Here is a 27,367-nt window from a genome sequence, read left to right as displayed (position 1 = left end):
CCTGGCATTGCAGTGGTATTTACCCACAACGGCAACCAGTCAAACCTTTCAGATATTGTTTCGCATTTGCTGTTGTTTTCTCTAGAAGGTGACTGAGTGTGAAAGTGCAAAGGATATGTTTGGAGGAAGACTAACCCCTGACATGGTAGCAGAGAAGCTGGGCCACTCAAACTACACAGACATCGCCGACCTTACCCTGCAGTCCTGCTCCATTAGGTAACAGCCTGGCTAAACAGACATATAAACACAAAACACGTCCATAAATGAGCAGGATTATAGTGATTTACGTAGTTTGAAAGACAAGGCAAAATAAATGGGTTTGTTTCCTCCACAGGATGGTTGATCTGTCTCCAGCCGACCTCTTCTGTAGGCTGTGCAGCGTCAACTTAGACCACAACAACCTCACCTCTTTTTCTGGCCTCATTTACCTGCCCAACATCAAAGTACAAATTACACTGAATGTCAAAAAAACAACAGGCTGGCTTGAAATGCACCTGAGCCATGAACAAATACATTATTTACATTACATTCCAGTGTCTTCTTTATAGGCTCTGTGTCTGAACTACAACCACATTGAGTCCATCCTGCCCAGACGGAAGGCTCCTCTCACAAAGAGGCAGATTTTGTTCAGCAAAGTTCACTCCAGTGGTTACGGCCAACAGAGCCCATCTAAAGGCAAAGGGTAACGCAGTTCTTATTTTTCAAGCTCATGTATTTTTACATTTTACAATGTTGCCAAGTGTGAAGAATGTGTAAACTCTAACCATTAGGGGGCAGCACTGACCACCCAGTGGATGAACTGTCTCTTGATAGTTGTATCTGATTTTTGTCTCAGTTGTTGTCTATAAACCACCCTAAAAATCTAGTTGTAAACACAGTTTCAAGATGTTTTGATTTGTTACCACATAAGTGAATATTTAGTTCCTAAAACAAATTAAATATTGATGTCAAAAATATATTAAGTATCAGTATACCGTGGGATTAATTATATGATCTTCCAACTACATCCTTTTTTATAAACCAGTACATAAGCAGTGCTGTGACAGGACATGGTTTTGTTTGCCCTGACTGTGATTGCCTTTAGGTGGTCTGCGTGTGTGAGGTCTGACCAGTTCAATTAGGCAGCAGAAGGAGAAAGAGATGTTCATTTAACCACAGAGGTTTCAAGCTGTCATTCTGTGACTTTGTTTAAGGGAAACTGGGCCCCTGGAGCCACTGATGGGCAGCCTGGAGGTGCTGCATTTGAGTCACAATGGCATCTCCAATATGGCCAATCTGCAGCTCAGCAGGCTCACCAATCTTAAAACACTCTTCCTTCAAGGTATGTATGGCTGGCGTACCACCCCTCCCTCACACGGCCTGTTGAAATTGCAGTGCATAAAGCCTGTGAAAAGGCAAACACTGAGAGCAAAGTCTCCCATAGACTGTAGGCCAGGTGGGAGATGAGACCTGAAGAAAGGAATCACTGACTTTCTTTCAGATGTTTTTGATGGCTTTTCATTGAGTTTATCTTTGTCAGAGGGATTTGTCCCACAAAGCCAAGCTTACTTGTCCATTCTTCATTTTTTGCTTTCAAAGCCGTCTCTGTAAATTTCAGTGCTTTTAACACCCAACAAATGTTCATTTTGCTTTTAAACGCTGCATTTTGTATTGTTTAGGGTGTTTAATTGCCTCTTTTTTTATACATAGAAATATCAGACTATTGTTTGAAATATCTTTTTATTGTTTTGACGAGGTTTCTCTTGCGATAGGTAATGAGATCAGCCAGGTGGAAGGATTGGAGGGGCTTCACCAGCTCACACAGCTTGTGTTAGACAGGAATCGGATCAAAGCTCTGGCTGATAACTCTTTCATAGCCCAGAACGTCCTGCGAGAACTGCACCTAGCAGAGAACCGGATCCGGGAGCTCAACCATCTCAATCCTTTGATTGAGCTCCGCAAGCTCTTCCTTGGCATGAACAAGCTGCAGGTAATCTCCTTCAGCAGCCGTGCTCTCTTAAAATGCTGGATTTTCTTCATGTTTATATTCTGATTTTTAATAAAACTGCCATAATGACTCACACAGTGATTTCCTGAGGTAACCACCAGGGTCACGGTAAGCTTTTGTGCAGTTTTTTGATTTACCACCAGATTTTACTGATTGGTTCATATGAAAATGTGTCAGATGTTTTCGAATGTATTTTATGCAGCGTGCAACAGTATTACTTTTCCCTGCATTTGTAAGGACATGAAGTGTAGTAATCATGAGTCATTACCACCCCGCTGTGGCATGCGAGGGGTAGCATTAAGGAGAATCAAGTTTGATTGAAGGTCAGGTCCGTGTGTATGAAGAAAGAGGGGAACAATCAGGACAACGTGTAATCAGCTTCTCAGTCTGCATCTGCTTCTCACCCGGGGCGAGTGATTTGCACTTTTGTTGCTAGTTCCTTCTTCCCTTCTCATCCTTAATGTTTCCATGCATTCAATTAAGAAATGAAATACAGCAATCATCCCAGCCCTACACTTCTCACAGTGGGGGCGTCTTTGAATTGCAGCCAAATGCAACCATAAACCTGGGAATGAGAAAAAACACCCCCATGCCCTGGTGCATGCCCAAACTCTCTCATGAGATTAATGAGAGCTCACATGTGTAATCTCTCCCATCAGCTGCTTCCATCCTCCCTAATCCAAAATTATGAAAGGTCCGGCTTTGATACAAATCTCTCCATTTTCAACACACAGGAGGCTACGACCAGTGGGAAAGAAGAGCAAAATGAGTGGGTAGGAAGTGGAAGATTCTTAAATCAAATCTTTGTTTCTTTACTTTTTGTAGGACATCACAGAGCTTGAAAAACTAGAAGTTCTTCCTTCGCTGACTGAGCTCTCTGTTATTGGCAACCCTGTAAGTGTTACAAGTGCATTAAAGAATATTGAGGTAATGTGAAAAAGTATTTTCCAAGTTGGTTTTCCTATAATGACTTTTGCCTAGTTATGTGAATCTGCTAGCTTTCAGTCATAGGGCACTTTGAATTCTTCCACTCGCTAACAAATGATCAAAAGCACGCTCACAGGCTCAATTTCTCACTTGCACAATCCAAACCACTATCCTGGTGTAACTCTCTGGTTCCAAATTAAGCGATTACATGATGGGCCATCTGCTGTGCCTCAAACTGGCTGGCATCAGAGACAAATCCCTTGACCAAATGGCAGGGCACTATTGGCCTGGTTACATCACCCATCTGGAGCTCATCAGGCCCGAACAGAGCCTGCAACCCAGGGCCTCCCTATAGTCCATTGGGCAATGCTCAGCTGTGGGCGCCTCTTTTCTGCTGGACCCCATCCCCCTTCTCTTCACATAGGGGGGGTTAATCCTGCCAGTGGGTAGAGGCCAACAGCAACCCTGGAGACTATACCTCCTGCCGTTAACAGCATGAGATTGCTACCTCACCCATGTTCCCTAGCCAAGGTCTGTCTTCTCCTCTCCGCTGGACATCCATTGGCACGCACTCACAACTTCATCACAGCAGCAGTGTCCTGTAGGAACATGAAGTTCTGTGACTGGACAGGCTGAATTTGTACCCAGGCCAGAGGGTGCCCTCACCTGGGAACTATCTGCTGCTGTCAGCTGGGTCACTGGAACAGCTGTTGGGAACATGATAACTACATAGGGACCCACATAGCATCATATTTATCCCAGATGTCTCAGGATAAGCGTCACTAATGCTCCACAATAATATTGATGAACTCTATCATTTTTCACCAGGTTGTTTCATCAAACAGGTGCTTTTTTTCTTCTTCCAGGTGGCCAAAAATTCTCTCCACAGACCAGCAATCGTACTCCGTCTGTCCCAGTTGCAGGTCCTGGACGAAGTGATGGTCACCCGAGAGGAGAGGACCATGGCTGAACCCCTCAGTGCTGATCCATCAGTGAGAACTGCACACTCAGAAACAATTGCACACAGAATGTATATACATATATGTGCAGGGTCGTAGCTACCATTGAGGACACAAAGGTATTCGTGGTATTGCAATGTACAGTATTGTTTTTCATTTTTGTTTGAATTTGATCACTTTAAGGACAAAAAATTAAATAAAAGGCTTTAGTGTTTTCTTACCTATGAACAAATAACTTGTCTGTGTTAAAAGCTCATAATGGTTTATTAGGTAAGATGCTGTGCAACTGAAAGAATCAAAATGTCAACAACCGAACCACAGCCGCTAAAAAAGGGGAAAAGCTTGGATCAAACTCTTTCAGTCTGACTGATTTGATGTCCATGTAATGAGAGACCAAGGCAGTAAAAGCAGCCTAAGCCTGCTGGCATCATCCTGCTGATTAGATGAAATGTGCCCGGCCGATAATGCACCAGTGGATTTACCCCCTATTAGCCAGGTCAACAGGACCCCCTCTGCTTGTTAGCATCATAGATGTGGAAATGACAGAGCAGCAGTCCTGGGTTTTCTCATTAAAAACACAAACTCAAACCTCCCGTATTGACTCTCATAACTGTCATCTCGGTTGACCGTCAATATATGTTGTGCCTCTGCTTTTGTTTGAATTTGAACATTGTTGTTGATGAGTAGTATTTACTATTCCCCTATAAGATGCTTGTATATGTGGAACAATATGCAATCTTCTCCAAGTGTGCAGGAGGAGTGGCCACACTGAAGTGACAGTAGTGGCCACAGGAAGGAAGAGAAAAGAGAAACTGTTTGCGTTAGGATGCAAATGTCAGTCGGTCAAAGACATTGAGTTAGAGTCTCACATTATCTGAATATCTGCTTGTTTTAAAATATAATCCTGTTCTGGAATATTACGTCTATCTTCCTCATGGTCCTTATTTAATATTTCTCTTAAAGACATGCTGCCAATGCCCTGGAGCTTCTCTTCCTACCGCTGTCATAAACCTACCTGGACTGCTATCCCTCATGCCTCGAAACATCCCTCTAAGAGGAATGACTATAGGTGGAGGACTACGGAACTTTATGCATGGGCAAGATAACCTGCCAAGTAATGTGGACGAGGCCCAACCTCATCCCACAAAGTGTGAGTGTGATATTTCTCCTCTTGAAGATAATTTGTTTCTTGATGAATATGATTGTGTGTAACAACAAGCTTTAGATCGACACAAACTGTTAACTCTTTAAGTTATAATACAGTTAAAATGATTCACTTTCTAGTATATATACTGTATATAGCAGAAAACTGTACTGTGTATTGTATTAACCACCGGTTTGACACCCCTGATTCCACACCCTTGTATTAATTCCCAATTCAGACAAGAAGCACAGGCTCGGTAACGCCGTTCGTAACGGCCAAGCTGACAATACATTTAGACACGTTCAAATAACAGGAAGCAACCTGCCAACCACAGGTCTCCTTCATGATGGGAACAGAGTCATCATAACCTATCCCAGCCAGGAGCAAGACAGCAGGTTGGTAAATCCAAAATCCAAGAGACATGATAATGCTTCTTTAAAATGTGAGGGATCTGTTTTAAAGACAATATAATACACTTTGACTTTTTCCTCATACTTGTTATTCTGCAGATTTCCAAATGGTGGAAAACCTCCCCCTGTGTAGCAGCTCCAAGAGGTGGCGCATACTGTGATGAAAGGTGTAACAAAGGTGAACACATGCAACAGCCGTGTGGTACGATCATATGTCGTCGTATTTTAGGGCATCATATCTTGATCGTGGTGTTATTGTAAGCGTGCCTTAATGTATATGAGCTTCTGCACTTATGTATGATAGTTTTTTGACATGCCAATAAATAACTTTCTGTCACCTTTTTTTAATGTTTTTGCTGTTTACATATCAATAAATCACCTTTGGCACTCTTACGTTTAAGCATGTTTGGTGTTAAAGAAAATTAGGTTACTTCAAGGTTACATGTAGTGCATCCCTTTCATTTATAATGACTGTGACCTTGTTTTTTATCCACATATGTGGATCACTAACCATGGTAATCTGAGGATGAGAGGTTTTGGTTTCATTTCTGCTGCTATCCCATCCTTGGCCCCAAACAAGTGAAAAAACACCCACAGATGTAAGGGCGTGTGAGGCTGGCATGCTGCTTCCATGGGGTCAAAAGGATCCCCAACAAGTGGATAATCCAGCTTTAGCACACCTCTCTGTGGACAATCATTTGCAGTCACTCAGATAAAGATCTAATCTTGAATGAGGTCCAAACGGATTTCAGAGATTGTCAGTTTCATCATGTTAGCCTCTTTTCGAAAACCCCTCCGCAGTTTTGACTAATATGCAAATCTCGTGTGTTGTAACTGGAAATGAACCCACTCTATTTGATATTGATGTTAGTTCTGCTGAACATGAGATTATAATCCTTCCTGTCTTCCTGACAGTTGAGCCTGGAATCCTGTAGTTCACAAAAACACCAGTCTGAGCCTTAAATGACGATACAGCCCATAGTATGTGCTGAAACGTGGTTCCTTCTGGGACCATTAAACTAATCATTGCATGATGAAAACCCCCATGTGAAATTATTTAGATAAGACATCTGTTTTCATCAAGCCACTGTGCAGACACCAACCTCTTTTAGAGTTAAATTATTGTTTGTACTTTATCACAATACATACTCCTTAAAAAAGAAACACATTTGCCAAATACTGGAAACAAAAGCAGAGTTTTACCAAGAACACCCTTTCCAATGGACTTCTCTTTGAATCCATTTAAGCCAGGAGTAAAAACAGATGATGGTGGTTTACAGTGCATTTGCAATATGTTAGATGTATAAAGTATCCCATTTGTGCATGAAAGGAAAATATAGACAGTATAAAATAGTGATAATGACATACAACAAATTGAATCGAAAAAAAGTAAGAAACAAAAAACAACAGCAGAAAAAAACCCAGAACAAACACGTGCATATTAATATGCACATACAGTGAGAACACCCCCCCCATCCCAATCTCTCTTGTAGAAGCAGCAACATTTTCTGTCATATTTCTAATCAACCTGAACTCTGTGGCGGTAATGTGACCACTAGGTGTCCTTAGAGCTCCATTAGCTCTCCCTGTACGACACCGCTAATCAGTCCTCGATGTATTTACCACTTGCCCTGCAGATAGTAATTTATCAGTTGAGGGCGGTTATGTGCGTATGCTTTAGTTTTGTGTTCCCTGCCTGTGTGGCCTTTGCTGAACATGCGGAGACAACCGTGAAAAGCTCTCCCCAAACAAGCTCCTCTAATGCATGTACTTAACTTCACTTAATTTGTGTTAATTCCCAGCATTAAGCGGGGCTAATGACTGTGCAAGTGAGTGCACTGTCATTACCTTGCTCTGCCTGACATCAAATGGCAGCTGATGGACTCACATATAAAAAAAATCTCGAATGCACAGATCTGGAAGAGCTGTCAAATGCATTAGGTATTGCAAAGCACAATTACGCACTTTATATTTGTACAGTATGTGCAGTGTGGATATGTTAGAAATATCACTGTTTTAATGCAATTGTATGTCTATGTGTAAGTTTATAGTGAGCATACCACTTCATACAGTGTGCTTCACTTTGCATATCTGTCAGTATTTTTAACATTAATATGACATTAGCATAAAGATTGTGAATAATTCATCGGTCCAGAGTGAATTCAGATGCACTGCTCTCTCTGTCTATCTCTCTCCCTCTCTTCACTCCTCCATGTGAGTAGACCACATGGTTCCTGGCTGGTTGAATGGGATGGAATGTGACAGGTTATGTTTTCATCTGCCTGATATGGAGCCTGGCTCGTGAGGGGGAGAAAGAGAGACAGAGAGAGGGTGGAGAGGGGAAAGTGAGTCGGTCATACAGTTGTGGCCGGGATTCATAATTAGACATGTTTGTGCTTGTTTTGAATCAGTTATAGATGATGCTCCCCCTCCACACACACACACACACACACATGTCCACATAGAAAAACACATGCTCTGTATGGGGCCATTACTTCTGGTCCACTAATTCCCTACATTTGTCTGTGAATTCAGAGCACCATTAGTCCAAGACTCTGTGAATAATTGCTGAATGGACCGTGTTTTCACTGCTATCCAGGTTCCAGTGTTGGTTGATGTTGTGGGTGAAGTGAGAGGGATGAGGACATTGATTGATGTTTGATGCTGAAGATAATGCTGTATCTTGTGCAATGTGTATCAAAGCATTATGTGCTGTACATGTAATGGATGAACAGCATTCACTCAACAACTCCACATGCATTACACATTTATCAGCTTGTATTAACGTTAGAAGAGCTTCAGTAGAGGTTACAATTACATCGTCACTTGACTTGGAATTGCTGTTCAAAAAATAAAATGTTTTCTCCACATTTGGCTGCTGATGGCAAACAAATTCAGATTATGAAAATATAGATTATTTTGTTTTCAAAAGGTGCATATTATGTCCCAGAGTTCATTTTTCATCCCCACAAATACATCCTCGATTCAAAAACAATCTTGCCATATTGCTTCTCTTGAAATCTGTCCCTGAGTTATTGTTGTCGCTTGTCATTTTCCTGTAATTTGTTTTCTGTGAGGCTCCCTGGAATAAAGAGTGAATGGAGAGAGAGGAAATACAGATAAAAGAATGCAGTGAGAGTGACAATTATTTTGAAAAGGAAAATGTTCTTATTTTGTGCAGATATTTTGGATGGCAGCATTAAATCTTAACTAGTTTTCATTTCTGGACTTGCCTGCGATTTATCACATTATTGAACTTGTGTATCATTTATCACATTATTTCAATCACACAGCGTGCGTCGCTCGGCTAAAATGGCCAAAACATGGTAACCAAACAACCGACAAATATCCAATTTCCTTGTAAATTTAACACGAATCAATTTTCAGACCACCGTCAGATGTCTGCTTTTTTCAGATTTTAGCCAATTTGGTATCAGCCTTTTTTATTTCATAATGTTTGCATTTGCATCCATTAATAACTCGTAAGTCTTAATTCAAGTTGATATTCTTCATCAGGCAGCTATAACAAAAATGGAGTAATGGTTTTAAATAAGTGGTGCTATGGGAGGATTACAATGTGCAATACATGTTGTTGTGACTGACAGGCTTTTCTGTTGTTGTAGTTTATTGTGTCCTACACAGAGAAGAAATTGCTTTTTCAAGATGAGGAGACAAAACGTCCTGCTCACCCTTATCCCAGTCCCAGTGAAGAATAACAACAACAATGTAATCTCCTTGGCTCCAGATTATTATCTTTCTTTCTGTTGATATTTTGGCTTTTTGCTGATCACTTCATGATCCTCCTTTTTGCCCTCCTTTTCTCTAAATTTAAAACATTTTGGAGAGGCAGACACTTGACCACAAACACTTTCATAATATTGAAATAATAAAAAATACTTGTAGGATTTGCTCTTTTTGTATTAAGAACATGATAACAAGGATTTAGAATGTAACATTAATATTTATAATCCTCTGTCAGATTTTGGGGTCAACTAAGCGCATTAGAATCAGGATTTAAAGACACAAGAGAGCGGTTATGAATATATTTAGGAGATGGAGGATAAACAAACCCTTAATGTGTAATTTTATGTAATTACTATTGCAAAGAGGGATGGTCTTTTCATTGTTCAGTGGGAAGCAAGTTGGATCCTTTGTTATTTATTGAGGAGTGTATCTGCATTTTTTTAGTTGACTCATTCCTGTAGTTTTGTAATTTTTCAAACAATACAATTTCTAATATAGACAGTTGAAAGTTATTCCCACTCACACAAAAACTGACAATCACAGTCTAACGCATTTGTGATGCGACTGGCTGGCCTGCACTAGCACACGGGCAGAACTCCTCCTCAACCCCTGCACCCAGACGGACAAAGCCAAGGACAGCTAAGGAAAGTAAAACCTGCAAAACACCTCCACAACAACCAAGCCTACAACTTCAAAACAGATTTGCTCCATTGTCGCAGGATCCTAAATCTCCATCTGATGACCTGGATAAGCAGCTATCTCCTCAAAGCGGAGTAAGAACTGAGAGTCAATGTGAGAGTAAAAGGCCGCAGGCAAAGCTAGTGACTGGGCCTGAGACTCTGATTGTTGGTGACTATGCTGTAAAAGATGTCAGAAAACTGTGCAGCAAGAACACCAAAATACTCTGCTTTCCGAAAGATATGGTCTCTGACATGAGAGACAAAATCCTGGACATCGTGGCTGACTATCCCACAGCGAAAAACATCATCGTGCATACAGGAAGCTGTGATATTGTGAAACAACAGTCTGAAGTTCTGAAGCGAGACTTTATTGATCTGTTAAACACAGTCAGCTCTGTCAAGGCTGAGGTGTTTATCAGTGGCCCTCTTCCACCAGTCAGAGGAGGAGATGAAGGATTCAGCAGGCTGTTTGCACTGAACAGATGGCTGTCAACTGCATGTGCTGACCATTCAGTACATTTTATCAACAATTTCTACCTTTTCTGGGAGCGCAGACATCTTTTTGCAGCGCATGGATTTTGCCTGAACAAGTCAGGGGTAAAACTGTTTACCTCGAACCTATTTTTCTCCCTGCGTCACTCGTCTGTCCCTACTGCCAAGGACAAGAGACAAGAGGAGTCTAAACAAGAGATAACCACACAGCATCGCCATGGAGACCTTACGGGAAGGATGCCCCCGCCTAACGACAGCCAAAAGGAGGAGTCTCCATCCTCATCTTCAGGGACCGCCTTCGCCTCCGATCTCCCACTTTCCCCACCCTTCCTAGACGAGGATTCTTTACCTCCCTCCCCAGCTATTTCGGGTCCATACTTTGGATCGCAATCCTCTCTCACACTCTCCCCATCCTCCCCCCACCTGGAGTTCACTGACAACATGAAAAAGCTGGTCATTGCTGGAACCAAACACACACCTCTTCACACTCCCCGACGGCTCTACAACCGTCCGCTGTCTCCCCTACCAGATGGAGGAAATAATTGATATCTTCTGGGTCCAGGCTACAAGGCTAATGACACCAATGACTCTCTCCAGGAAAAGTCGGGGCCCTGTATGCAGCTAGCCGCTTCAATTCCTGTCTTGCAAGTTTATAGAAAAAGAAAGGTGAGGCTGCGAAGAAACAATAGTAAACATGCTAATGTATCAAACTTAACATACATTCCTCGTCAGCCTGTCCAAATAAATTGGGCAAAGAAAGCTTTAACCACATTAAACCTAGCTTTATTAAATGTCAGGTCTCTTACAGGAAAAACATTTTTAATCAATGATTTTATTGTTGGGCACAAACTGGACATTTTGTTTTTAACTGAAACTTGGTTAAATCAAGATAACAGTGCAGCTGTTCTTATTGAATCAACACCTCACAACTTCAGTTTCATGAGTGAAACAAGAGCGCATAAGAAAGGAGGTGGAGTTGCTGTTTTATTTAATGATTCTCTTCAATGCAAGCAGATGTCCTTTGGTCATTTTGGTTCTTTTGAATATGTGGCTCTTAATTCCTCTCAAGCTTTATTCCGAAACATTTACAGACCGCCTAAATACTGTGCAACCTTCTTTGATGAGTTTACTGAACTGCTGTCTGTAATCTGTATTGATTTTGACTGTGTTGTTATTGTTGGTGACTTTAATATCCATGTTGATAATCCCCAGGACAGAGAGTCTATAGAACTATGTGGTGTCCTTGATAACTATGATCTGACTCTGGACCTAATCATCACCAAAGGTGTAAACATTTCCAAGGTTGCTGTGACTGATGTTGCACTCTCTGATCATTTCTGTGTTTTCTTTGAGAGTGCAATCTCCTTGCACACAAATGTCCAAACCAAGGTTGTGACAAAGCTTTACATCTCTGAAAACACCAGTGAACTATTTATTCAGAAGTTCTCCTCCACACCAGCCCTCTCTTGTCTCTCAGTCAATGAGCTTGTAGATGGCTTCAATTTTAAAGTTAAAAATATTATTGATGCCATTGCACCCACTAAAGTGAAGGTTGTCTCGGGTAAGCAAAGATCTCCTTGGAGAAATGCTACGTTGGTCAAAATGGAGAAACGAGAGTGTCGGAAAGGTGAGCGCAGGTGGCGAAAAACTAATCTCCAGGTTCACTGTGACATCTATAAAGACAGACTTCGCAAATATAATTTGGAACTTAGAAATGCAAGGCAGTCATTCTTCTCTGACATCATAACCAAAAACAAGAACAATACACGCGCCTTATTTGCTACCGTCGACAGGCTAACAAACCCTCCAGTGTCGGTAGCTGCTGAGCTCCAATCCACCTGGGCATGCAATCAATTTGCCTCCTTTTTTACTGACAAAATTCAGAAAATTAGACAAGCAGTCAGTGCCTCCACACCAACCACAGGATATGTGTTGTCCCGATTTAACATCCATTCAAATATCATGACACAATTTCATTCAATCGACCGTAGAAGCCTAGAAGACATCATACAACATCTGAAGTCATCCTCGTGCTGCTTGGATATTCTACCAACACACTTTTATATAAATAACTGCTTTGATGTTTTCCAGTCAGGCTTTCGACAGCACCACAGCACTGAAACTGCTCTTGTTAAGGTTTTCAACGACATCCACTTAAACATAGACAATGGCAGAAGTTCAGTCTTAGTCTTACTAGATCTCAGTGCTGCATTCGACACGGTCGACCATGCCATACTCCTAGAAAGACTAAACATCTGGGTGGGACTCTCTGGCACAGCACTTAACTGGTTTGAATCCTACTTGAAGGGCCGAGAATACTTTGTGTCTGTAGCTGATTACACATCAGAGCTGACTAAAAGGACATGTGGTGTTCCCCAAGGTTCAATACTGGGGCCTCTTCTGTTCAACATCTACATGCTTCCACTAGCTCAGATTATGGAAAACAACAAAGTGTGTTATCATAATTATGCAGACGACACACAAATCGACATAACTATGTCACCAGGGGACTATAATCCCATACAAGGGCTGGGTAACTGCATTGAACAAATCAACAACTGGATGTGCCAGAATTTTCTTCAATTAAACAAAGATAAAACAGAAGTCATTTTTTTTGGTACCAAGGACGAACAATTTAAAATCACCGCTCAGCTTCAGTCACTGATGTTAAAACCCACAAAACAAGCCAGAAATCTAGGTGTAGTTATGGATTCAGACCTCAACCTGAACAGCCATATCAAGACAATTACAAAATCAGCCTACTATCACCTGAAGAATATATCAAGGATTAGAGGATTTATGTCTCAACAGGATTTGGAAAAACTTGTCCACGCATTTATCTTCAGCAGACTGGACTACTGTAACGGTGTGTTTACAGGTCTCTGTAAAAAGTCCGTCAGAAAGCTGCAGCTGATTCAGAATGCTGCAGCTCGAGTCCTCACTAAGACCAGGAGGGTGGACCACATCACTCCAGTTCTGAGGTCTTTGCACTGGCTTCCTGTCCAACAAAGAATTGACTTTAAAATCCTGCTGTTGGTTTACAAAGCACTGAATGGTTTAGGGCCAAAATACATCTCTGATCTGCTGCTACCTTATGAACCATCCCGACCCCTCAGGTCGTCTGGGACCGGTCTACTTTCTGTTCCCAGAGTCAGAACTAAACATGGAGAAGCAGCGTTCAGTTTTTCTGCTCCACATATCTGGAACAAAGTCCCGGAAAGCTGCAGGTCTGCTGAGACCCTCAGCTCATTTAAATCAAGATTGAAGACTTTTCTGTTTGCTGCTGCCTTTAATTGAACCATGTTCAATTAATATATTAATCAATTTCCTGCATTTCTGCATTTTACTACTGCATTTTATTTTTTACACTTTTAAAATTGTTTTTGAAATCTCCTTTTCTTTTGCCTTGTGTTTTCATGCTTTTAATGGTTTTATGTGAAGCACTTTGAATTACCTTGTTGTTGAAATGTGCTATACAAATAAACTTGCCTTGCCTTGCCTTGCCTAACGTACCCTGGTAAAATTGAGGCTGATAGAACTGTCTTATACCGATATGATATTGACGGTCTTTGACTTGATGAAAAAAATGTCCCATGTCACCTGTCAAACAGCAACCGCGACAGCTTTGTGGCAATGTTTTTGTCCGTTTTCTATACACCGCGCACCGTGCACAAGTGGTCAGTGGATTAACTGCACAGGTACACGATGCCCGTTTTAATCGCAGCATCCCATCTGAACGTTATAATCCAGTGTGTTACGAATGTTGTTGGTATATTGGTAAACTCATCTGGATGGTGATCTGGTTGGCAATTTTGTGCAACGGAGCGCGCATACCACTCTGTGCATTGTGTGTGTTCTGTGTTTTACTGAACATCCAACACGCAACTGCTGTTAATGAGTTCATGTTTAAAATACAGAGAAAAACTAAATGTGCAAAAACATACTCATATACAGACGGTGTCAGGTGCGTGCGCATTTAGATACAAATAGGGGACAGTACTGACACATCCTCATTTTGCAGATCAGCAACACTGACCCATAATCATTAGTGATTTATTTGAATGTGCTGATGGCTTTTCCTTACCTTAATTAACCTTCATAAATATTGTTCTCTTTGTTATGATGATTTGTGCAGAGAAGGAGGCGGGGTTGGGTGATGTATGGGCGGCGCGTAAGAGTTTCAACCAATCAAGGGACGCGCTCTCTCCTACTCTCCACTCCTATTGGTTACAATCTGTCTGTGTATTATGCCGATGTTGCTTGGCATTCAAGCGATTAGCTCGCTGCTAATGTAAATGTTGGAGATTTCCGGCTATTTCCCCATAATTCGACCGATATCGTCAAATAGCTTGGCTGCAGCTGTTTTTTCTGCTCATAACGGTGAGTTAGTCTTCAACCACTGTCAGCCCAGGTTGCCAACCTGCTGTTATTTACCTGTTAATGCTAGCAAGCTAACGGTTTGTCAAGCTGAAAAGACTTTCTGGCATCGCTAGAAAACAACAACAACAACATATCTAGCAAACATAGAAATATTAGAACAGTCTCGGGGAGGTGCAGAAACTAATTTACTGTGAGCTATTTACCTGGTTTGGTTAAATGACTCTAAATGTCCGGGTACTAGCTTGAACAGGTTAGCCCACGTTAGCGCATCCATGGCTACTGCTTATGTGGGATGTTTTCATGGCAACTCAGCAGCTGTTGCTCTGCCGTTTGTGTGCGTTTGCCATTAAAACATCCACTTTTATTGGAGACTCATAATAATATCAGATGCTAACGACAGCATTCAACATAATTTGAGAGAATCGAAGTTAAAAGTTGTATTATTTACAACTTATTTAACTTCAGTTTGTGTAACGTTACTACATGTGCGGCAAAGACTGGGGTCCTCTTGTATGACAATGTCAATAATATATCGTATTTGGGCATCTCAGGTTTGTTTGATTTAAATATTATGTCTCCATTGCCTGCTAACTGAAGATGTGCTTTCATTACAGACCGCTTCCTTTTGCTTGGGACGATGAATGGACCCCCTACTTCAGCGGTGTGGAGATGACCTGCCACCCCTTTGGGAATGGTCAGAATGGGGCCAGATGTGCCCCTTCTTAATGAGTACAAGCAGGAGTTCTTCTGGAAGCGCTTCCCCCAGACGCTGTTGGGGGGTCCACGCTTCAAGTTGGGCTACTGTGCCCCACCATATGTCTATGTCAATCAGGTAGTCTTATTCTTGACACCATGGCTTTTTGGTGGCATTGGTACGCTGCTCTGCCAGCTGCAGCTGCTCCAGGAGCTCCACGCCACAGTGCTCTCTGGTATGCTTATGTTCGGGGCTGCAGTGGGTGTCCAGGCCCTGGCACTGTCTGCTGCTCAGAGGAGTGGCACCGTGGAGAGACTAGGTGCCCCCAACATCCTGGTTGATGAAGAGGATGTGGAATTCACCCACTGTGTCAGCCCAGAGACGGTTCAATTTATTGCCCCGGGAAAGCGTTTTGGACTGAATGTGGTGCTGCATACAATGCTAGCTGGGGTGCTCTGTGGCTTTGGGACATGGTACGTGTTCCTTGGCAGACTGACGGCTCTTTATGGCAGTATTGGCATATCCCTTGTCGTCTTTGTCCTGAGTTGGGTGACACTGTGTATAGCTGAGTATTCCCTCATTGTAAATACGGCCACAGAGACGGCAACTTTCCAGGCACAGGACACTTATGAGATCACCCCACTCACACGGCCCCTCTACATTTTTATTTTCATTGCTGTGGACGTGGCTGATAGGTGAGCAACAGCAACACAGTTATCTGATTAATCATTCTTATAGAATGAATTTTTAAAACGTTTGCTGCCATACTTCATCTCAATGCCTTGCTCTGATTTAGGTTCTCAGGCCCGGTCCCTGAGCTCCAACTGGCAAGCCAGATTCTGCATGTGCTGTTCCTTTTCCTACCTCTGCTGTGGGCGCTAGGTATACTGCCCCCCCTTGATGCCCTGCTCCTCTGGGGCATGGAGCAGGCTCTTGTTTTTGGCTTAGGAGGCTCGCCCATGTCCAGCAACCTCAGGTACGTATTGAAAGAGCATGCTTCAGCCTTCGCTTTCATCTGCAGCTTCACACTACAGTAGAAAATCTGAAACATAATCAACCACAACATGTTTGTAAATGACACCAGTGGATCCCTCCTATGCCATGAGCTCAATATAAAGAATATCTGGCTCGAATGAAAGCTCTGGTTATATGGAATCATACAATCATTTTGTGTGCCTGATACTTGTATATCGTAATTTAAAGCAGTACCTTTACAGCAGAAGTTTGAGCCAAACACAGTTTTTGTTTATTCACATTATGTGTTTTATGGGGAACTAGTTCTCATCAGATTCTAATAGTCCTATTGGAATGACAACAGTGACGGTAACCTGTGCATCATCAGCACTGACCTATTGTGTGTACGTTGTCCCATAGGCTGCTGTTGATGTTTGGCATATCTGCTGGCGTAGCTGTGTGTAATTACTTCATCCCGTCAACACTGGGTGTGGTTCTCTTCTCTATCTCTACGGGATTTCTGCTGAGCCTGGACCTCAGCCAGGTTGGCACACTCCGCAGAGGTCCCAGGGCAGCTTTTGGGGATCGTGGATTACGAAGAGGGGGGTCGCCACCTCCTCCTCCCACTTCCTTTGGCTGGACTCTGGGCTGCAGGGAGCTTCTGCTATATTTGAGCCTGTTTTTGGTGGCGATGGCAGAGGCAGGGCTGTTTCATTACTTCCTCGGTTCAGCTCAGTCCCAGAGCTGGGTCACGGGACCCCAGGCTCCTGTCAGCTACCTCCTCCTCGTACTCTTCGGCTGCTGTTGGGCTCTCAGAGAAATCCAGGGGGCCTATGTTTTTGGAGGGGTGTTCCTCAATCCCCTGTACCCTAAAGGCATGTCCAATGTGCAGAAGTTCAAGCAGAGGAACAGAGGATTGTACATTGCTGCAGCAATCAGAAGAGTCCTTCTTTATCTTGGTGAGCTTGTTGTAATGTGTGTTTATAAGTCTGATGTTGTCCAATCTCAGTTGTGATAAAAACAGTGCTTTGTATCTGAATGTGTTTTTGACCCGCAATTACTCTGTGTTTCACTTCACAGTGTCTCCATTTGCAATGATTGCTTTCCTGTCTATGGACAAATCTCTGCATCTGCTCCACAGGGTTTCCCTCAGTGTGGGATTCACACGAGCCTTTCGAGTGGTATGCTCACACTCACGCTTGCTCAGAATCTATGTAGCAATATGAACAGAACATGCAGAAAATATATGCTACAGTAAATACCGTCTTTTTAAAGTAACTACAAGCTAACAAGTTAATGTAACCAGGAAAAAAAAAAAATCACTGAAAAGTTTGAGAATCAAAAACATGTCTTCTTGGTACCTTTTGCACAATTTTCTTTTTTATGCTCAGCACAGTGGTTGCATTTTGTTCCTGTGCAGGTTTGGCAGAATTCAGAGGATGCTCTGCTGCAGATGGTAGTGGTGGTCTTGGTGCGGCTTGCAGCTGGAAACAACACGCTGCCAGGCTGGGACAACCTGGGCACTGGAGTTCAGCTTCTTCTGGTGAGGTCAACACTCATTTTGTCCCTTATTTTCACCACACAATGGCCTCTTTGACCCCCTTGCTCGGGTCATACACATCTGTAAAGTTTTGTGACTGCATCTTGCATGGTTGCAACGCTATCATGATCACAAAATCTGACAGAAAAATAAACACCTGGCAAAGTGGGTGTCTCCAGGCCACATTTTGCCCTGAACACACACACACACTCAGAAGGTGAAGGCAATACCAACGTTAATAACACACAGTCCAGTTCAACACCTCAGCAAACTACCACCTCAATAGTAAACATATGGCTAAAATGCCTTTCTGGCAGTGTCATTCAAAACGGCCCATTATTATCCTTGCAAATGTAGAATTTGAGAATGAGCTATTGTATTTGTTTGCATTGGATTTTACAGGTATACCCAATAAAGGTGCCACTGAGTGTATATATTCATAATATTTCAGTGACATTTTTCCAAACTTTTGGTGTGGTCAGCAGTTATTAAAATAGTAAAAACATAAAGTAAATGAAGCACACAAATATCTCAAACCTACAGTATATTACATATACATCAGCTGATGAGACCGGATGGTGGTTCAGTAGATCAGTGCTCGTTATGTGTGTTTCTAATCCAGGTGGGCCTCCTGATTGACAGACTGACCCAGTTCCTCACCAAGCTAAAGTTCACCCTGACTGTGTTGGTGACATCTTGGACAGAGAAGAAGCAGCGCCGTCAGTCGGCAGGAACCCTCTTGGCTCTGAATGCCTCCCTATGTCCACTGTTGCTGGCGGTGGTGACCCTGTCTGCCCTTCTCTCCGCCCCTCTGCTGCCCCTCTTCACCCTGCCCATCTTCCTGGTGGGGTTCCCCAGGCCTCAGCGCAGTTGGCCGGGCCCCGTAGGTACCGCCTGTCCCTGCCCGGACTCAATCTTCTACCAGCAGATGAGCGGAAGTCTGGCCTCTGCTCTGAGGACGGCCTTTGCAAGAGGGTCACTGGGTTAGTTGTCCGTCCTTTATATCTTCTTTCTATGGTGTTTTCTTTGAAAAAAAAATCTTGTTACGAGTTAATATTGTTCACAAAATTATAATTGATATGGTCCGCAAATCTATATTTGCAATATTCTATTATAATGTTCATTGAGAGCATTCAAGTATATTACAATCAGATCTAAATAATGGCTGCAAATAATTGTTTTTATTATTAAAAATATATATTTTACCCATCAGTTAATAGTTCACAAATGTTTGGGATAATAATACATGACACATTTTATTTGTATAATAAATGTGTGATAAAAATATTTGTAATCGATATTTTCTTAATTTGTTAACTTGTCAGTTGGATTAATTTTTATTAGATTCACGTTTTAATACTTTGTTTGTTTTTTTACAATATTCTAAAGTTAATATTAGTTTTACTACAGTGTGTTTTGACTTGTACTGGAACTGTCACAATATCAGATTATCAATGCACTGTTATCGTGGCTTAAAATATCTTGAGAAAATTAGTAAAAAAAAAAATTTCAATCAATCTTTAACATTGTTTATTGTTTATGTCTCTTTTTTGACAAATGAATTACACTCAATATACGAGTGTCGGGAGGTGAGTCTGTATCCATAACTGTACAAAAGCAAATTTAAGAGGCGGTGGATTATTAATTATTTTATCATTTGTGTATTATTAACATATCAACATTTCATTTTTAAATATAACAATGCCGTTATATTACGACACCCCCCCTAACTTGAACTATAATTGCAGTGGCTAAACCTTTCTGTGGGTAAAGTAGGGACAGTATACAGATCAGAGAGCGTTGAACCATCACCTCGTATGGTTTAATAGTAAGAGGAATGTTATTGGGAGCAGCTCTTTGGAATTGCTCGCAGTAATGCAAACTTGCATGATCCGGTTGAGCTTCCCGTGAAGTGACCCAAAAAAAAATTATTTAACTCTGATCTGTATTCATTACATTCAAATCTTTCCACACCATTAACCGCATAATGCTCGTAAGACAAACAGAGCTGCTGCTGGGAGTTTGTTCTGTGCTCGATCAGGAGAAACGGAGCAAGTAGAGAATCATCATTTATGGGTTTTTCAAAACTGAATAAAGCTGCTGAGGCGATGTCGTCACTCAAACTTGTTTTGTTTTTTGTGAGCTTGGGGTGCTGTAGCTGTGATGTATAATTCAGAATAAGAGCTTGTTAGGTGGATGCTGACAGTCCAGCGATGGCGGTTTGTAGTGTTCTCTTGCTTCGCTCACACTGGGGGGGCCGTGGAGCAGTGAGCGGGAAGGAGTATTCCCAGATTGTCACTTTCCATCATGAGGTACGACTGGGACTATTCTGAGATGTCGTCATGGGACCTGACATTATTCTTGAGCGAGTGCTAGTCCTCTTCAAACAAAAGCCTCCATCACCTTTGTGTTCATCTTTGTCGAAATAAATGTCTGTCTTTTGCCAGCGTTTCTATAAAAGGAGGGAACTTTTAGAGACTAATGGAAAACTAAGGCTAAGAAAAGATGTAATATTTAGATCTCTGTGCAGTTAAAACAGTATCATGAACTTCCTGTACAACTGATGGTACATGTCTCCCTGCAGCTCATCCAGTAGCTATGTTATCCATAGAGTCAACAGAGGGACGCACAGCTGATGCAAAATGAAAGGAATCTGCACCATTACTTGTGTGCGTGTTACATGATCTCTTTACACGTTGGATGCATGGATGGCTGATGATTTTCTCCCCCATCTGTAGGTTCTTTAGCCCCAGGCTCTCATTTTCTTGGGCGCTTTCAGGACCGCATGGTTTGGATAATGATCTTGGAGAGAGGCTATGGCTACTGTACCGTCAACATTAAGGTACTGAATCCTTCCGTTTTTGGCTTAAGAATCACTGCAGTCATTTACAACATGATAGTACAATGTGGTTTGTTACAGGGTCTGGAGCTGCAGGAGACATCTTGCCACACAGTGGAAGCACGGAGGGTGGATGAGGTGTTCGAGGCTGCTTTTGAGTGCCCCGAGCGGCTTGGTTTCACCCAGGGCTTTAACCTGCACTGGGGAAATGCCCTCACCCCATGTGCTGCCCTTGCAGTGCGAGTCTACTCTGATGCCCGAAATGTCCTCTCTGGCATCATCGACTCTCATGACAACTTGAGGAAACTTCAGGATGACTTTCTGAAAGCACTGGTCTGGTTGCTCCTCCGATACTGTGTGCAGAAGCATAAAGGATTTCTATGGAGCAATGAAGAAGGGCCAGGGGTTGGAGGCAGGAGGTCCCAGTCTTCCCAGTTGGCTCAGACCACCTGTAACCCGCCAGCTGAGGCTGTCGTGGTGGAATCCAATGTGTCTTCTCTCAGGTTCAGGCAGGACAGCTCCAGTTTGACTTCCTTTGGTGATTGGTCAGATGAGGACGACTTATTTGGACCTCAACCAGCCAGGCGGACAGTGGCATTAGTGACCGCAGAGGCGCAGCCTGGACACGCAGCGCTGCAGACAGGGGCCTCTCTGCCAGGCTCTGTAGGAATGGACAGCGTTTTTGAAAACATGGCTCTCTCTGCCCTGCAGCCACTGCAGCCTCTGGGCATCGGGATGCCAGCAGTGGATAAAGGCCGGATTTCAGAGGTCTTCAGAGACAGTCCCGGCTCTCTCCCTCAGCTGAACTTCAACTGCCCCCAGTCGGAGGTGTTCAACCTCCCGACAGCGTGGAGGACTGTACCGTTGCTACCATCCCGCTTGCTGCAGCTCAGGTCTCTGTTTCCTGAGGACTGGTTTCGGTTCACCTTGGGGCGGTTTGGGCATGCTGTGCAGGGCGAGACCTCAGAGGACATGACCAAAGCCCTGAAGGAGGATGACGCTTTGAAAGAGCTGCATGCACAGGTTGCACTTTCATGTCTCATCTCACTGGGAGCAGAGTCTGCCTTCACCAGTCCCAGTTACGTATACAGACTCTATTGTGGAGACATACCATGGACGGAAGGACTCGACTGGCTCTCCTCAAGTAAAGAACTTTACCAGCTTGCACTTCGGGCTTTCAGGTAAAATTGGCAGTTAGTTTCTAGGTTTTGCTAACTGATCACAGGTTCAGAATTATTTTTACGTCCGGGGGAAAAAAATATTTGATTGAATTCTGCCTCTATGTTCGCCATCAGGTTCAGTTTCAAGCTGCTGTTTGATCAGGCAAGTCTAGGGCCCATGGAGTCCCCTGAGGAGTTGTTCAGCACCTTGGAGGAATATGAAAGGGATTGGTACATTGGCCTGGTGACAGAGAAAGGTTGGCACGACAGTGTCCTTCAGGAGAAACCCTTCCTGTTCTCTCTAGGACATGACCTCGCTATGGTAATCACACTTGTTTACATATTGTCTAAGCCACACTGTTGATACCTTAACTACAGCTTTTTCTTATTCAGTAATTGGAATAAAAAGAGGGTATTTAAAATAGCAATTTAGAGCCAATCTCTGTGAAATGTGTGTATTTCATTTGCACCATTGACTGTCCTTGTCCACAGGGTACCTACACAGGGCGAGTCCTGTCCCTGCAGGAGCAGCTGGTGCAAGTGGGTCGTCTGAATGGAGAGGGAGTGCGAGGCCAGTGGGCAAACCTTTCCTGGGAGCTCCTGTATGCTACCAATGATGACGAGGAGCGTTACAGCATCCAGGCTCACCCCTTCATGCTAAGGAACCTAACTGTTCAGGCAGCTGATCCCCCTCTAGGATACCCAATTTACTCCTCAGCCCCCCTCCACTTCCCCTGCCTCTGACATCTTCTGCCCTTTCTGCTGAACATGCTCTGGAGAGGTAGGAGGATGTTTTTCAGTCGGTACTACCGCAGCAAAATGTCCATTTCCAAAGTCAATAGTTGTCATAAAATCCATGTGGAAGCTATAGCGAAGTCAAGAGAAATGTTCAATCAATTAGCTTTTTAAACCATTGACTCACTTGAGTTCAGAAAACTGATGTCCGTTGGGAACCTACTTAGTTTTCACATTCATTTGACTTTAGTGCTTTATTTCCTGCACTACAGAGGAAGAAGCAGTTGCATCACAACTGCACTCTTGTACAAGTTGCAAAATGTCAGATTTTAACTGACAATGTGGACTACCTCCTAGATCAGCACATTGAAGAAAAAAAATCCTTGATGGGTTTCCACCAAAGCACACGCTTTTGGGTTTGTTTGTTGATGTTTGTGCTTAAAAAGAAGTGAATACATTTGCCCTCCTCTCCTCTAGATGACACCTGCTGCATACCTCCAGTTTTATCATTATTTTTACATTTTGCAATATTTTTGGTGACCCCCCCCCCTTATGTCCACAAAAAACGGGACAAGAGTTTTAATGTGTTAAGATATCAAGGATGTGCCTTGAGTAAGTCTTGCTGTATGTGTAAGTAGTTTAGTGCTATTGTTTTGTTTACAATTCACTTGTTTACAATTTAGAATGACTTTGTCCATATTCTTATGCACATATTGTTGATTTTTGTATGTTTAACTGTGTATACTTATAATAAAATAGCTTGGCAGAAGCTGTTTTGTTACGTTTCACTAAACAAACTTGCCAGGGCAGAAAATTGATCCCAACTCAATTTTATTAGGCATTCAAAAGGTCAGTGCTTTGTTACATCCAATATACAACCCCCATATAGCATTTAATGTAGGCTTTTAAAGAGAAGTTTGCATAACCTGTAGATGCTTGTTACAAAAAAACCCAGTAAAATATAGGATTTACAACATTTGAAATAAAAATGTACCCATTTTTATTAGACCCTGTCAAGCTCTGAGCTTTTAAAGCAGTCGTGTCTTTAAATAGTTTTCTTCGAGATGAAGGCAAAGACACCCACATTTTGCAGAAAGACCCATATCACTTTCCAGGTTGAACATCAGGAATTTATGCGTTTCCTCTTGAGGATGTGACTTTCAGGAGGTCTTGGACTTAGTGAAGTATGCAGTGTCTGCATCCTGCAAAAGCAAGGGCTGGCAGTTAGCACTGTTTGACTACTGTACATTTGATCTACATTTTTAGTTGTTTGCAAAGGTAGGATTTTTATATTGAAATTGTGCAACATTTCCAAAATTCCTCAACTTAACTTCCCATTGCAACCCTAGTCCCATGCATGACTGACATTCCCCAACCCCAGTGTTTAGGAATACTGTGTCCATTTTTACTGAAGTATAAGCATGTGACGCTCCAATGTCTGGCCAGTTGGACATGACCTTTCTTCATGGCCCTCAGCTGTCACTGTCCAGCAGATTCCAACAGGCACACTGATCAGTCAGTCAGAACCACGGGGAAGTAGTCATTCCCACTGTCATACCCTGGCCACCGTCTTCTTCTTATTAGACTCAAGCAAGGTCAGTTGGGCTGAGCCCCCCTCCCTAGCTAGCTCCAGTTATTTACCAGACAGACGTAGACATTGTGATATTTGATTTAGGTACACCTCACGGACGATACATCTAGCCAATGCGTTGGTTGAATATGTAACATATTGACTTTGTACACACAGATTTCCTAAAATTAGATTGTACACCTACCAGACCAGCTTTTAAATTCTGCACCCTTTTTCTGCCCAACATGTTTGTGATGAACCAGGCAAATGTGGGAGTATACTGCCAGGTGTAGTAGAACAGGAGGAAGGGCTGCTGTGCGATCCACATTTCCTTGACACCGTTGGCAATTCCCACCAGCATTAAGCGCACACAGCGACTCGTTGGCATCTTGTGCCCCTGGTTACCTGCTGCAGCCACGGGCTTCGGTAAAGGAAGGAAAACAGGTGACTGAAAACCTACTACTGAAATAGCTAGTGTCATGTGTCACATACGGGTAAAATACAGGATTGTTATGTTCAAAATCAACAGCTCTAACAAATACCCTGTGCACTTCCTCCGTGAAGGCATTTTGAACAATCTGCGATTGCACAGGCCCAGGACACACCGTGCTGATGAGTATGTTTGGAAAGTCAGTCAGCTCGGGCCTAAGAGAATTAAAGAAACCCTGTAGACAAAACAGTAACAATCAGCAAACAGGATGTACACAGGACCGAACAGCTATTCACATGTAGAAGTATTTATTTCACAGATAGAAGTAATAATTAAATAAATAAATAAACACCTGCTCCTCTGTGATAAAAATCAACATTCCGGAAAAAATAAATTAAGTAATCAAGAACATGTTGGTAAAAACTGTCTGAGGACACCGGAGTAATGAAATCAGAGAAAACAAACAGTCTTATACGACTATTGCAGCTGTGGTCCCTTCACCTGAAGAGCGTGTTTGCTGGCAGAATATCCTGTTGTCAGTGGTGCCCCGGCGAGGCCGACTACGCTGCTGACAGTCACAACGCTTCCTGTGGCTCGCTGCGTCATTTGAGGCAGCACCTGCTTGGTGATGGAGACCGTACCCAGGAAGTTGAGCTCCATCAAGGCCTGATACACATCAATGCTGGTCTCCAAGCACAGAGAGCGCTGGCTTCGGCCCCCATTGTTAATTAGGACATCAATCTGGGAAGGAAAATTGGATACAACCAGAGAATAGGAAGACAGCATGATTTGAATTTGGATACATTTTAACTTACACTGTTAAGCTGTACACAGTGAAAAGAGAACAGTAAAGTGACAAGTTTATGGATTAAATACAGCGTAAATATTGTGATTAAATAAAAAATATATACATATATATATTTTATTACACATTTTAGAGGTCTTCTGCATTCCAACCTGGGAATGACAGTTTGTGACAAGTTCTTATTGCAATTAAACTAATGATTAACTAATGAAACCACATTGTATTATAAAAGAGGAATTGTAGCGGCCCTACATGTCCAAAGTACTGAATTGCGGCTTTTGCTTTTTCCTCATGCGATGTCCTCTCCAGCAAATCAAGTGGAAGAACACGAATATCTTCATCCTGAAGGTCGGAGCACTCTTGAGGAAAGAATTACAGAAATGATTCATCTGGTCACAACTGAGCAAGACTAAATTCATTTGAAATAGGCTTTCTTTTCGCTAAACTATACAGTTGTTTTTTATTGTCTCACCTAAACAGCAACGTTTCACCCTCTTTAGCTCATCCTCACGTCGAGCAGACAGGATGAGACGTGATCCACACTTTGCTAGCTGGTAGGCCAGCTCCTCTCCAATACCACTGGAGGCTCCAGTGACCCACACCACCAGCCCTTTCAGTTTATTCTCTGGTTAACAAAATAAATACAACTGTCAACATTGCATGGCTTATGCTGAGACTACTCATTGACTATGTCAACATGACCCTCGCATTTTCCTTTTTTTTTTTTTTTTTAAATGTGAATTACACCACAACTGGTTCTGGTCTCCCCCAGGGACCTTAACAACAATTTTCAAAACAATTTAAATATATTTTTTTTACTAGCCGGGCCTCCTCTTAGTCGATTAATCGTCGTTTTGATCTCAGTCCCCCAAGAATTATTTAGTTTATTCGTCATTTTATTATGCTTTTTTTTTCATGCTGATTGACTTATTTTGAAGAAACGTCTCTGGTTAACACAAGATTTAACGTGATGCTTTTGTGTGATTCTTTGTGGAGAAACTATCAACTATTTGTTTAGTCTACAAAATCGTGTGAGTCGACTACGATTTTCTTTGACCAAGGACAGCCCTGTTTTCCCCTTTAAATTTTTTTATTTTTTCTATAATAACTCCCTGGAAGCAAAGGTCATATAACTTAACAAAAAACAGTCATGGGGCTCCATAAAACAAAAATGTATATGTTTTTTGTGCCCGTGTTTTGTCCTTTAAATTACAATGGTGGAAAGTGAAACCACTGGCCCTTCATAGCAAAACGTGTGTAAATCATCCCCAGATTCACTACATATAACATGTGAAGTTTGACCTGTGAACAGCTCAGATGAGCATCATGGATGAAACGTGAAACGTTAGCTGGTTATTGTTTAACCGTTTATCTCGTGCGACGAAACTTCATTGACTTCAAGTTTATCGGGGAATAAAACATAGACACTGACTGTCCCCATCGTATCATCAGACGGATGAATTTCCTTGTTTGTGAATAAGAAACGGGACTCAATAAGAAACGTGACGTGTCATTAACTCACCTGGCCGGTGTCCAAACAGAGCTGCCCAAAGCAGAGTGAAGTCTGCATCCGCGAAAATAAAACACAGGAAGTGAATAAGTAAATAAAGTGGTATAAAACACCACAGTGCAGATGCAATGCAGCAGTCCATTTGTTGAAAATGAATGAATTACGTTAGACTTGTGGTTTAAATTAAGTAGCTGCTGTTTAATCTCTCACAACAAAACTGCAGCAAACGGATATAGACGTCACTTCCCTTTGAATATTTTCAGAATAAAAGATGTGTGCTTGTTCATTTTGGGCTGAAATGAATCGTGGAAGGAAGCCCCATATTTGTTTCCTCTAACTCTTCATTCTTCCTGCTCTCTTAGAGTTGCAGAAGCCACCTTTATTTTCACTGTGGTGAATGTCAGCTT

The 27,367-nt window shown here is 42.4% G+C and overlaps 3 protein-coding genes across 3 annotated transcripts in view; 2 read left to right on the top strand and 1 right to left on the bottom strand.

The window, feature by feature from the left end:
* lrrc9 (leucine rich repeat containing 9) overlaps positions 1-5,560 on the top strand; it is a gene marked incomplete at both ends in the record, with an annotated part of 11,755 nt that extends 6,195 nt beyond the window's left edge. The window contains 10 exons of the mRNA XM_079286144.1: positions 86-216; positions 335-443; positions 549-682; positions 1,194-1,321; positions 1,752-1,969; positions 2,813-2,881; positions 3,781-3,906; positions 4,837-5,023; positions 5,256-5,412; positions 5,527-5,560. Coding sequence (XP_079142270.1) covers positions 86-216; positions 335-443; positions 549-682; positions 1,194-1,321; positions 1,752-1,969; positions 2,813-2,881; positions 3,781-3,906; positions 4,837-5,023; positions 5,256-5,412; positions 5,527-5,560 — 1,293 coding nt within the window. The remainder of the gene's footprint in view (positions 1-85; positions 217-334; positions 444-548; positions 683-1,193; positions 1,322-1,751; positions 1,970-2,812; positions 2,882-3,780; positions 3,907-4,836; positions 5,024-5,255; positions 5,413-5,526) is intronic.
* A 9,041-nt stretch (positions 5,561-14,601) lies between these two features.
* On the top strand, positions 14,602-23,414 carry pcnx4 (pecanex 4). The gene is made up of 11 exons (XM_079287073.1): positions 14,602-14,723; positions 15,338-16,112; positions 16,214-16,393; positions 16,792-17,330; positions 17,452-17,552; positions 17,792-17,914; positions 18,534-18,894; positions 20,650-20,753; positions 20,832-21,931; positions 22,046-22,232; positions 22,403-23,414. Exons 2-11 carry the CDS (start codon positions 15,415-15,417, stop codon positions 22,652-22,654), a joined length of 3,645 nt encoding a protein of 1,214 aa, XP_079143199.1. The 5' UTR covers positions 14,602-14,723; positions 15,338-15,414; the 3' UTR covers positions 22,655-23,414.
* A 45-nt stretch (positions 23,415-23,459) lies between these two features.
* Positions 23,460-27,175, bottom strand: dhrs7 (dehydrogenase/reductase (SDR family) member 7). The gene is made up of 7 exons (XM_079286950.1): positions 26,973-27,175; positions 25,923-26,075; positions 25,703-25,809; positions 25,147-25,386; positions 24,758-24,880; positions 24,421-24,636; positions 23,460-23,847 (listed from the first exon to the last, which is right to left on the bottom strand). Exons 1-7 carry the CDS (start codon positions 27,100-27,102, stop codon positions 23,806-23,808), a joined length of 1,011 nt encoding a protein of 336 aa, XP_079143076.1. The 5' UTR covers positions 27,103-27,175; the 3' UTR covers positions 23,460-23,805.
* Positions 27,176-27,367: the final 192 nt, after the last annotated feature.

This window comes from Melanostigma gelatinosum (genome assembly GCF_949748355.1).
Source record: "Melanostigma gelatinosum genome assembly, chromosome: 16".
NCBI classification, from domain to species: Eukaryota; Metazoa; Chordata; class Actinopteri; order Perciformes; family Zoarcidae; genus Melanostigma; species Melanostigma gelatinosum.
Note: the sequence above shows the minus strand (reverse complement) of the source record. Positions and strands in the feature narration are given on the sequence as shown.

Excerpts from the sequence above, each read along its gene's own strand:
- pcnx4 (XM_079287073.1), top strand. The coding sequence starts at position 15,415 with ATGGTCAGAATGGGGCCAGATGTGCCCCTTCTTAATGAGTACAAGCAG. Across the intron at positions 17,331-17,451 it reads AAGAGTCCTTCTTTATCTTG|TGTCTCCATTTGCAATGATT; the intron begins GTGAGCTTGTTG and ends TTCACTTCACAG. Across the intron at positions 17,915-18,533 it reads CTGGAGTTCAGCTTCTTCTG|GTGGGCCTCCTGATTGACAG; the intron begins GTGAGGTCAACA and ends TTTCTAATCCAG.
- dhrs7 (XM_079286950.1), bottom strand. The coding sequence starts at position 27,102 with ATGGACTGCTGCATTGCATCTGCACTGTGGTGTTTTATACCACTTTAT. Across the intron at positions 25,387-25,702 it reads CAATTCAGTACTTTGGACAT|ATTGATGTCCTAATTAACAA; the intron begins GTAGGGCCGCTA and ends TTTCCTTCCCAG. Across the intron at positions 24,637-24,757 it reads TCACGGAGGAAGTGCACAGG|CCCGTGGCTGCAGCAGGTAA; the intron begins GTATTTGTTAGA and ends CCTTTACCGAAG.